The sequence below is a fragment of the Sus scrofa genome, chromosome 2 (genome assembly GCF_054392235.1).
Source record: "Sus scrofa isolate SSC_HxYL_T2T_F1_AM1 chromosome 2, Sscrofa_HxYL_maternal_Yorkshire_Landrace_v2.0, whole genome shotgun sequence".
Taxonomy (NCBI): domain Eukaryota; kingdom Metazoa; phylum Chordata; class Mammalia; order Artiodactyla; family Suidae; genus Sus; species Sus scrofa.
The window spans coordinates 27,172,912-27,184,948 of NC_139384.1; the positions used below are offsets into that span (position 1 = coordinate 27,172,912).

A 12,037-nucleotide genomic window follows, 5' to 3' on the forward strand; every position below is an offset into this window, starting at 1 on the left:
TTCTATTCTCTTGGCTCAAAATGAGGACTTAAAAGGAGAAATGTAAAAAGTAAATAAATAAATAAAAAGAAAGCCTCAGTGTTAGTTAAATCAAATAGTTTGTTCCTACAAAAGAACTCAGTTAATTGACTGGCTTCCTGAAACATAAGACACTAACTTTTATTAGTGGGAGTAGGCAACAGAGCCAGTGCCAGAGAGTCCCTGGCTAGTTACCTCCAGGAAGGTAGGCTGCAAGCTAGTCCTAAGAAGTTCATTCCCTGGGGCTACATCAGTGCCTGAAAAGGACATCTGCTTATATAACAGACATCATGCAGGAATTCATTTTTAGGGACAAATTAAATAGAGAATTTTTTTTTCAAAATGTATGCCCTGGGAGTTCCCGTCGTGGTGCAGTGGTTAACGAATCCGACTAGGAACCATGAGGTTGCGGGTTCGGTCCCTGCCCTTGCTCAGTGGGTTAACGATCCGGCGTTGCCGTGAGCTGTGGTGTAGGTTGCAGATGCGGCTCGGATCCCGCGTTGCTGTGGCTCTGGCGTAGGCCGGTGGCTACAGCTCCGATTCAACCCCTAGCCTGGGAACCTCCATATGCCGCGGGAGCGGCCCAAGAAATAGCAACAACAACAACAACAAAAAGACAAAAGACAAAAAAAAAAAAAAAAAAAAAAAATGTATGCCCTATGATGCCCTACTCTTGCTCCTTTTTCATTGTTTTTGGAGGTAACCCCTTTCCTCTCAGAGATTCATTTCAAAAAGACATGGAACAATAAAAAATAAACAGCTTTTTCCTACATTCCTTATCTTACAAAGTTGAGACGTTTCTCTGACAATCGTCTCCTCTTGAAAATCTATCCAGTTAAAAATAAAGTAATTTTTACCTCACATTTATGATGCCAACACCCATATTGGTGATGTGTTGGTAGGCCAGCTCTCTGGAAAAATGATGGAGGAGGAGGAGGAAGAGGACCTCTGATTCATAGCAAATTCCAGTTTGCTGATGTAAATACTCCTCCCATGACCAATTTCAAGTTATTAATAGGTTAGCACCCAACTCATGAAATTCCTGAATGTTTATTAGCCAGCCCTTCTGGGCTAGTCAGTTCTAGCACACTACTGCAAAATGTTAAACCATTGACAGTACTAAGGTTGGTCTGTCTCAGTTGCTTTTGGGATATCAGAAGACAAAGCAAAAAGTGAGAAAAAAATGTTAGTGAACTATAAAATGCATCTTTATTTTTGGTTTAGTGTTTTCCAAAATAAACAGAAAAAGAGAGAGCAAAGTCCCTGAAAAAAAAAACTTGAGAAACAACAACTTTAATTACCCTATTTAGACTAACCTCTGTCTATGATCCAAGAATCTAATGCATCACCTATCCTAACAAGAAATTAAAGAACTAGAAGAGAGAATGAAATATAAATAATTAAGAGGATTTGAGGAAGTTGAGTCCTAATTTATCACAAAGTGAAAAAGAGTCCTGTTAGGATGTACTGAGAAAGAACTCAGATGGCACAAACTGCTGTTTCATCTATTTCACTTTCACTGCTAAGAGATTCTAATTCTCCTTGGAAAAAACCTATAGCTCCCTTGGACAGAATCAAATCCCTATCCTCCAAGGATGGGAAGGGGCATTTATATCTCATAGTCCCTTCTTTCCTCTTGGGACAAGACTGTCATCTCTGGTGTTCACCTTCCTGTGCCTGAACTGACCCTTTCCCTAAATCTCAATGTCATAGTTGGCTGAGCTTTTGCATTTAAACCAGACTTCACTAATGATCTAGGCTAACAGGGACAATTCCAGAAAAGCAAATACACCTAACCGATCTAACATTAAGATGATTCTTCTCCCAGGAGCCCCCTTAGCCCAGACCACCCTCATAAGGTCCAGCTCTATTTTGGCAGCAATCATCTTTCTCAGCGCATTCTTGAACATATCACAAATCCTTAGAGTCCAAATCCAAGGAAGGACTGCTCTCAAAGAAGTCTCTCTCTCCTGTTGGAGACCTTCCTTTCAAGTCTCTATCTTCTTTCTTAGGATCTGCCTCTTCCTAAGACAAGTGATATCAGAAACAGCTCCTTCTCTCTGGCAAGACTTCCCTGTATTCACAGGGCTAGTGGTTCAGACCCAGTTTCTGCCAAAGCAACCACATCAGAAAGCTGTTAGATGCCATCTTACTGTGCATCTCAAGGAGTCTATCAATGATTTTGATATCCTGTATGTTCTTTGTAGCTACTTCCTTTTGGAGATTCCTGCTCTACTTTTGGATGGTCTCCACATGCTTTAAAACACACTTTTTAATGTGTTATCTAAGAAACCTCTCTCAGCCAGCCAACTATTTAGGAACAAGAGGATAATGCCTTGGTCGTGTTACTGTGGGAGTCGAATATTGGCAGCTGCCTTTGTATCTTTGGTTTAATTCAGAATTTTGAAGTTCTAATAGTACAATTGAAAGCTAGAAACAGTGATGGGGTAGGTGGCAGGCTCCTATAAAGATTCAGAGAAAGCTCTCCATTTTCAATTTATATTTCAAAGAAAAAATGACTTGGGAATTGGTTTAGGGTAGGGGTAGAGGATTACAGATTCATTTTTTTTTTTTTTAAATTATAGAAGTTCTTTGGAGATGCTCTTCTGGAGTAATATTAAGTGAATTCGATCCTATTTTTATACAATTCATTTAAAAAAGTAAAATATCAATTCCAACTTCAACTAAAGGAACAATATTAGAATCATCATCCCAAGAAGGAATTTATAGAAGGATGGAAGAAGCATAAGAATCATAAGAAAAAAAATAAGTCTTTTCAAAGCTAAGGAGGAAAAGCAGTGTCAGGGCCAAGGAAGATAAGTAACATATGTATAAACTCGGGAACTCCAGTGGTAAATTAAGGGGTACAATATGACTATTCCAATTCAGGCATCATTTCTTTCTTTCTTTTTTTTTTTACATTCTATTTTCTTGCCTCTTTATTTTTTAAATGATATTTTATTTTTATTAGAGTATAGTTGATTGAAAGTGTTGTGTCAATTTCTGCTGTACAGCATAGTGACCCAGTCATTCATATTTATACATTCTTTTTCTCATACTATCTTCCATCACATTCTAGCCCAAGAGATTGGATATAGTTCCCTGCATTGTACAGTAGGACCTCATTGCTTATCCATTCTAAATGTAATAGTTTGCGTCTTCTTATATTTGTATTGTAGGACAGAGTGGAGAAATAGCTCGTCTCATCAATGTGAAACTTCTCAGAATTTCAGGAACCACAACCAAAGGTAATATTTTTATGGAATGTAAAAACCCTTGCTGCCCACACTCTCAAGGCTACAACTGCATTTGGCGTCACCAACTGCCAACTTGCATAGAAATCTGCTCCTCTGCTGTTGCAAAAGAAGTTCTGCTTATTTTCCATCTGTATCTAGACTATCTCTTTGAAGTTGACCAAATTAAAATAAGGATACTGGCCACAATTCAAAACAGAACACACAACTTTTACATGTTTTTGCAATACGATGACATGCAATACTTGGTAAGGTCTTCGTGAGAGCATTCCCAAGGAAACTTTGTTAGAAGATCTGGACGGTCTCACTATGATTTAAAAGTAACATCCGTCTTTAATGCAGATACACCAAACCTGTCTTTTTGTCATTAAAACCTCCTTTAGACATTAAATGCATTGATTTATGCAATGCATCTAGTATTGTCTTGACCCCATAGTAAGTGTTGACTATAGGCCAGCACCTCTTATGTGAACTTTGAGGATAGAGGCTGGGATGTCTTGGGACAAATGATGTGCCGAGGAAGGAATCCTAAACTTTTCACATAAGGTTCATTTTACTCTAAGTTTCTTACAAGAGAAGTTACAAGGGAAACTATCTTGGCAGAATGGAGCAGTGATATACTTGCGTTTCCTAATGGCAGTTCTAGAACATTAGGTACAGTACGTAGTCTCATCCTCATTATGAGAACAACCTCCTGTAATCTTTCATCTGCCTAAAAAACCCACATTAGTGTGATGGCTGAATAATGTAATACTAAATCCTTTTGGCCAGTGGAACTCATTCTCACAGCTCTTAAATATTCGTTTCACACTCTATGGTTAAAAGTCAAAGTTAAGTTTTGATTTGAATGTTAATGGAAAGCTCTGTGAGTGTATGTGCATGTGTTTTAGATGGATCTATAGAGACAGATATATGTTAGATAGACAGATGGGCAACTATTTATCAGAGCAACCTTTCCAGGGTATCTGGCCTGGCACCCTGCCTTCAAATTGGTTAAATATTATTATCACTTGTTCTCATAGTTGAGACAACTAAAATTGATAGCTTTTTAACAGTTTTCCAAGGACAATAATTCTACTAGAAAGTTGTAGAAGAGCAGCACAAACCTAGATTTCCTGCTTCTTGATACAATTTGTTTTCATTATTAATAAATTTTATTTTCTGTATTTTTAAACATGTTTATTTTAAAATGGTATAAGTGCAGAAAAGTTGCAAAAGTAATACAGAGAGTTCCCATATACCCTTCACCCAGCTTTCCCTGATGTTAACATCTTGCATAACCATCACACAATCATTAAAACCAAGAAATTATCATTGGAACAACTCTATGAAATAAACCATAGATTCAATTAAATTTCCACTAATATCCTTTTCTGCTCTAGGATCCAGATCCAATTAGGATTCTACATTGTATTTGTTTTTCACTTCTCCTAAGTCCTTCTTTTGTATTTGACTGATATTTGACATATATATGTTTGGTATAGGTGTTTTTTATTGATTTATACAGCTGACTTAACAATATTAGTTTAAGGTGTACAGTATAATGATTCAATATTTTTATAGATTATACTCCATTTTAAGTTATTATGAATATTGGCTATATTCCCTCTCCTGGGTCTTTTCAATCTGTGTGACGCCAAAACTACTTAGTAAGAGAAATTTAATATCTTGAAGGGAATGATTATCAAACATAGTGCCGCAAAATGAGCTAATATCAATTAGTGATAATATCTTGGAATCTTCATATTCATTCTCATCTTATACTTCATAATGGCCATTACATTATGTCTTTTTTCTTTCTATACTCTCCAACTGCAACTATCTAAAATTTATGTGTCCCTTTTCCTTCCATAATTTGCCCATTTTTACAACTGAGAATATAAGATTTGGAAGCTCTGTTTCTATGTCAAAAGAAGGATCAGAATGGCCAACAGAGTAAAGAAGATCATTTACATAGTAAAGATCATTTACTATCTGTGTAACCACAAGGAAATCAATTAAGCTTTCTGAAACTAAAAGCAGAAACGCCTACTTCTTGGGGGTACTGTAAGGACTGAATGTGACGCTCAAAGCCCAGTGTTGGAAACATGATTATATTTCCCCCTCCCACTCAGCAGACTTGACAAGGTCTGGAGATGTTTGTGGCTGTCATAAATTTGAGCAGGTGCTACTGGCATTTGGTTGGATAGAGACCAGGGATGATGTTAAACATCCTACAATGCACAGGTCAGTTCCCCAGACCAAGTGATTCTCTGGCACAAATTTCAATAGGGCCAAGATTGAGAAGCTGTGTTCTAAAGAGTGAGATCCATTTTTCTGCATCCTGCTTTGGGACACAGTTAAACTGAAGTTTGTAGTGGAGCTAAACAGATTTCATCAAGTCCAAGTCCACTCAAATATCAACGAACCAAACTTTTTTTTTTTTTTTTTTTTTTGTCTTTTTAGGGCCACACACCTGCAGCATATGGAGGTTCTCAAACTAGGGGTCAAATCGGAGCTACAGCTGCCAGCCTACACCACAGCCACAGCCATGCCAGATCCAAGCTGCATCACGACCTACACCACAGCTCACGGCAACGCTGGATCCTTGACCCATGGAGTGAGGCCAGGGATCGAATCTGCAACCTCATGGTTCCCAGTCGGATTTGTTTCTGCTGTGCCACGATAGGAACTCCCCAAGGTTTTATCTTTACACTTGAAAAATGAAGTAAAGAGTGGAAGCCCAAAGCTAAAAAGACTGTCTCTGGAAATCAACGTCTTAAGAGTTAACATTGTTCTGCCATATGTGTCTCTCCTCCCAGCTTTACCTGATTTCAGATCACAACCCAAAGAGGGAATGTATGCAAACCCTGCATGTTAACCTTTCCTTAAATTAAGGGCAGGAAATGTGAAATACTGCTTTCAACCTCACTTAACTGCATCAGAGAGTGGAGGGTAGAGGTTGGCCAATATGACACTTCCATCATACTTTTCATTTAAGAAATTCTCAAGACTGTCGTTACCTTGTCCAGCTACCTTTCTTCAGGAATATCTGTTTGAAGCCCCATTCAGTTTTCTCCTTGCTAAAAAGCCATATCCTTTCAACTCTCTAGAAAAGAAATAACAAATAGGAAATTTGGTAATCAGAATCGAAAAGGCAGTTTCCACAGATTTAACGAAAGTGAAAGATGAAATATTTTCTCTGATTATTTTTGAATATGAAAGAACATCATGGGGAATGGGATGATAAAGAAAGCTATTTACCTTATTTTCTCTGCAGAATCATGTGGCAGCCCAAACAGCACAGTGAATATTAAACCTGACAAATTGGGTTGTAACTAGGATGTTGGGTACCTTCAAATAAGTTAAATAGATAAAGATATTTATAGTCCCTGTGTGGCCAAGGGAAGAGTGTGACGTTATAGATTCTAAAACCAGTTAATCTTGCTTCTTCATGGAAGGTAGCAAGAGAAGGGCTTGACTATAAGTCAAAATCTCTGATCATAATGCTAATAACAATAATAACAGCAATGTATACAAATAATAACAGTACTAAGGATTTTTGAGAATTCAATATGCACCAAGCATTAGGCTCAGGCTGTACACACCCTACCTCACTCCATTCGAATAGTAAGGGACTTAGTTACTTGTAATTGACCACGACCTATAGTTTAACAACAGGGAAACTGAGGCACAACGTCACAGAGCTGATAATTGGTGGATTTGGGACTGGAAACAATAGCTATTAGTATACATACTGTACAATAATGAGGAAAGCCTGTGTGCAATCAAACCACATTTATCTTTACTTCATGAATTTGATCAAAGCAAGACAAAGTTTGGGGCTAAGATTATATATGCTTAGCAAACTACTTCCCCATAAGGAGTGCAAGGTAATTTACTTGTTCTTTCAACAAACATTTTCAAGAGCTCAGGATGCTCAAGTCACTGTCTTGGAACTAGAGTTACAAAGATAGATAACATCATGGTCTTGAAAAACTTACAGTGTGGTATGTATGAGTTTTTTTTGAAAAATTTTAAAGTATACTTGCTTTACAATGTCTGCCAATTTCTGCTGTACGGCAAAATGATGCAGTCATACATACATACATACATTTTATATATGTATACACACACTTTCTTGTTCTCATATTATCTTCTATCATGTTCTATCACAAGTGATTTGATATAGTTCCCTGTGCTCTACAGCAGGATCTCATTGCTTATCATTCTGAATATAATAATTTGCATCTACCAACCCCAAACTCCCAGTCCATCACACTGGCTCTCCTTCCCCCTTCGCAACCACAGGTCTGTTCTCCATGATTGTGAGACCGTTTCTGTTACATAGACAGGTTCATCTGAGCCATATTTTAGACTCCACATGTAAGTGATACCATATTATATTTTCCTTTTTCTTTCTGACTTACTTTGATTAGTATGAGAATCTCTGGTTCCATCCATGTTGCTGCAAATGGCATTATTTTGTTCTTTTTATGGCTGAGTAGTATTCCATCGTGTATATGTACCACATCTTCTTAATACATTCATCTGTCGATGGACTTTGAGGTTCCATGTCTTGGCTACTGTGAACAGTGCTGCTATGAATATAGGGGTGCATGTATCTGTTTGAATGAAAGTTTTGTCCAGATGTATGCCCAGGAGTGGGATTACTAGATCATATGGTAGTTCTATATTTAGTTTTCTGATATACTTCCATTCTGTCTTCCATAGTGGTTGTACCAATTTACATTCCCACCATAAAAGGGTTCCCTTTTCTTCACACCTTCTCCAGCATTTGTTATTCGTAGACTTATTAATGATAGCCATTCTAACTAGTGTGAGGTGGTATCTTATTGTAGTTTTGATTTACATGATATTTTTAAAAAAGAGCTGTTCCAAGAAGCTGGAGAGAGGGTTGTTCCCTCTTTTACAGAAGTCTCCATACCGCTTAGAACAGTGTGTTATTCATGATAAACAATGAATGAATGCGCAAGTGTGTAAATGAATGAATGATTAAGGGCAGCATACAAAACAGTCGTCAGCACATAGCTAGGATTCACATGCAAAAATGATAAAGTAAAAGCATTCAGACAGAGATAACAAAGGGAATTAATAGTATAAACAACACTAATTTATTAACTAATTGTGTATAAATGAGAGAAAATAATTTTCCTTCATAAAAAATAGAGCTTTTTTTGCAGAAAATTCAAACAATACAGGAAGATATGAAGAAGTTGAAAAAGCCACAGGGGACCACCTCTAAGTAATAAGGGTACCAATAAGTCTGAGTTAATCAATTTTCCTCATCCAATGTCCATTTATTAAAATTAGGCACAGTTTAATCGCTCTGTTGTCACTATGTTTTTTTCAGGGAGAGATTCATGTTTATTATATAGCTGAGAACAAAGATATTTCTTGGATCTCAGACCATACAATAAAGTACTAGAATAAACCAAAAAAATGAAAGAGCCAGTGTTTGGAAAAATCTTACATAGGGACTTGGATGAAAATAGATTATTTTTTTTGTCATTTGCTTAGAAATAAAGAAAATAAAAACAGACCTCTGGCTGTGACTGGCTGGCATGCTACCATTTCATTTCAAACAATTGCTTATCAGAAATATATTTATATCTTCTTCATATAGAAATAGGAATGCCAAAAAAAAGTCACGTCTTAAACTCTTAATTTATTACCTGTTCCAAAAAATATGGATCTATTTTCATCCTGCTCATCCATGCTCAACCTCAACTTCAATAAGCTTTGGTAGAGACACAAGATCTAGCACTTACATAAATTATGCTTTTTAAGGCACCCTTACCCTTAAAATTAAACCCTCAAATTTAAGTTTTTAAATTAGTAACTTATGGCATAAAACACTTTCAAACAGAACTGAAAGGGCAATGATACAGGCAGAGTTTATTGTTACGGCTGTCTGTAACACCAGCTGGTTGACCCATTTGCTAGTGGAAATTTTAATATTTTGACCACAACTGTCAAATTGGTTTGAGGAACTGCTTCCAAGATAAACATCCACTGTGCATCCAATAGGGTCTGTTTAGTGCTGTGTGTTTCAAGTTGGAAAAGCAATACCTCCCCTTGTCCTTCTGGGGGTGTTCAAAAGGACTGACCATAACTTTTGGTGTGTATAACATCACCACCGCCAATAAATCAGTGTGACACAAGAAACTTAAATCAGGTGCAATTCCTTCAAACTCACACTGCCCACAACTGTCACTGTCCACGTGGTGAAACCCACTGACAATGAGATGGACACCAGAGTGGTGTGTGTACCTTTACTGCTGATTCTTCTAAACCCAGATCCAATATAGAACATGCACCTGTAGCATTACTTAAGTTCCACATCCTCTCACTCCCCCTATTTTTCTGAAGCCCTGAAGGCTTAGGAATAGATGCTTAAGTTATATATAAGCCAACTGATAGCTCTCCTAGAAATTGCATTAAAATAAATAGAATTCATGGCCAAAATTAAACAGCCTACGGCAAGGCTCTTGTGTAAATAAAACCATTGTTCCTCTGTATATTAAAATTGTATTTATCAAACACACAAAAAAGAATGAACACAAATTGCATAAAAAAGGCAATGTATTTAGGACAAAATGATGGTGTGTAATAAAAAGATTTATTGTGTGACTAAAATGAAAATTAAATTTCTGTTAAAATATTTATGTAGATGTGGCTGAAACATTCTGCTGAGAGATAAATCAGATCGGCCTTTGGCATTTCACAGACATAATTCCTCTATTCTTCTGCTGCAAATTTAGAGCTTACAAGATGCTAATGGCATCGCAGTTTCCAGGACAGTCTCTGTAGACTACTTTTGCTCAGCAGGTGGTAAGAATTTGCATCCATATTTCAAATATACTTCTATCTCATTACTGGCTTCTTATTTCTTTGTGATTTATCTCTCTATAAAATCCCAGCTAGTGCAATGGGGAATGGGATTTCAAAAAGGCAAATTCTGCATAATATGGACATTTATCACTTTCTTCCTCCTTTATTTTTTTTCCTCCATCTCCAGAGAGAAGGGGAGAATGACATGGAGCACTTAAAGTAGGGGGTGTACTTTGCTTAAAATAATGCCATTTGAAAGCTTTCAAAATTAGGAATATTGCTCCAAATGACACTTTCTATTAAGTGGCCATATTATTTGTGTCGTTGCCTACATTTAACTGAACTGTGATCTTTCCATAATATACGTACCTTCAGAAAGGCAACGCACTCGGTAGCTATTAATTTGTAAGCGTCTTAATCATTTAAAATTCAGAAAGTGCTTTTTGTAATAAGTCTGAACATAACGAATCTATTTGGTATTCATGCAGGTGTCACAAGCAATTTGAGAGCTGTTACACTATAATCCTGTGCTACTTAATAGATATTAGGGGGGGCAGCAGTTGTGTCACTGTAGATAAGACTCTTTTACAGTTCCCACGTCAAATTCACCACTTGCTGGTGTTTAGAATTTAGCTAAAGTAAAATTACACGCTTGTGAAATCTGACAGCTTCAGAGATTTTAGAGGCATTTTCTGGGGGCAAGAAAGAGCGAGTGGTAGTAAAATAAAAGGCAGAAGAGAGGTATAGAGGCAAGGGAGCCAAATATTATGAAGATGAAACTTAGATATGTAAATTTTTAATTTGTATGGTAAATTAAAGAATGTAAATCCACGTATTTCCTTCTAGGTCTTCTCTTTTTAGTATTCCATGCCAGAAGAAAAATTAAAACAGTTTAGTGAAATTTTATAGACCATATGCTATCGTATTTAAAAAGTTCATTGATATTTTAAATAATTTCCTCAGTGACATTCAAAACATTTTGCCATATGACTAAAATTATCATTGTTACACTTAATGAACAGTTATTATGTATTGAGAGATTCAGAATTTTTTAATTGGATATAACAAAAAACTGAAATTAAGGACAGCTACACACTATGGGGCAAGGTCACATTGGCAGAAGTGATAAACACAGTTAGAAAATATTTAGTTCAGAGCCAGTCAGGGAGTTACTGCTGTGGCTCAGCCATAACAAACCTGACTAGTATCCATGAGGATTCAGGTTTGATCCCTGGCCTCGGTGAGTGGGTTGAGGATCCAGCATTGCCAGTGACCTGTGGTGTAGGTCACAGACGCGGCTCAGAGCTGGCATTGCTGTGGCTGTGGTGTAGGCTGGCAGCTGCATCTCCAATTTAACCCTTAGCTTGGGAACTTCCAGGTGCTGTGGGTGTGGCCCTAGGGAGGGGAAAAAAAATAAATAAATAAAAAATAAAAAAAATAAAAACAAGCAGAAGCCAGTGTTTTGAGCAGAACCTTTCCACTTAAATTCGATTGCATGAAAAATTGAACTAAGCTGTTAGTTCACATAATTAACATATCCAGAGAAGACATTTGGTCCCATAATTCAAAAACATCTCCAAAGAGTGAACTGTATTCTTTTTCTTTTTCTCAGGACATTGGCTTCCTTGCACAATGGCTTCCAGCAATGACTGCTTCTTCATTCATATCTAGCGGAGGGTAAAGGTATCTCTTTGGGGAGTTCAATGCACTAGAGTAAGGAATCATTCTCAAAGCCCACAAAAAATGTCCCCTGAGTCTCACTGTCCAAAGCTGAGTTAAGTGCCATCTTTAAATCAGTATCTTAACCTAGAAAAGGGGGATGCTTCAAGTAGCTTAAACTAAGCAGGGCCAAATTCTCACCCTGGAAATGGGAGTCAAATCTCTCAAAACAGAGTGGCTGGGAAATCTATGGGGGTCTTGTTAGGAGTGGA

The 12,037-nt window shown here is 37.1% G+C and overlaps 1 protein-coding gene across 1 annotated transcript in view; it reads right to left on the bottom strand.

The window, feature by feature from the left end:
• The window catches only part of LOC146405289 (uncharacterized), a 74,215-nt gene that overhangs the window by 25,435 nt on the left and 36,743 nt on the right, over positions 1-12,037 (bottom strand). The window contains exon 4 of the mRNA XM_085011675.1: positions 6,275-6,360. Within this exon, the coding sequence (XP_084867801.1) occupies positions 6,275-6,360 (86 nt within the window). The remainder of the gene's footprint in view (positions 1-6,274; positions 6,361-12,037) is intronic.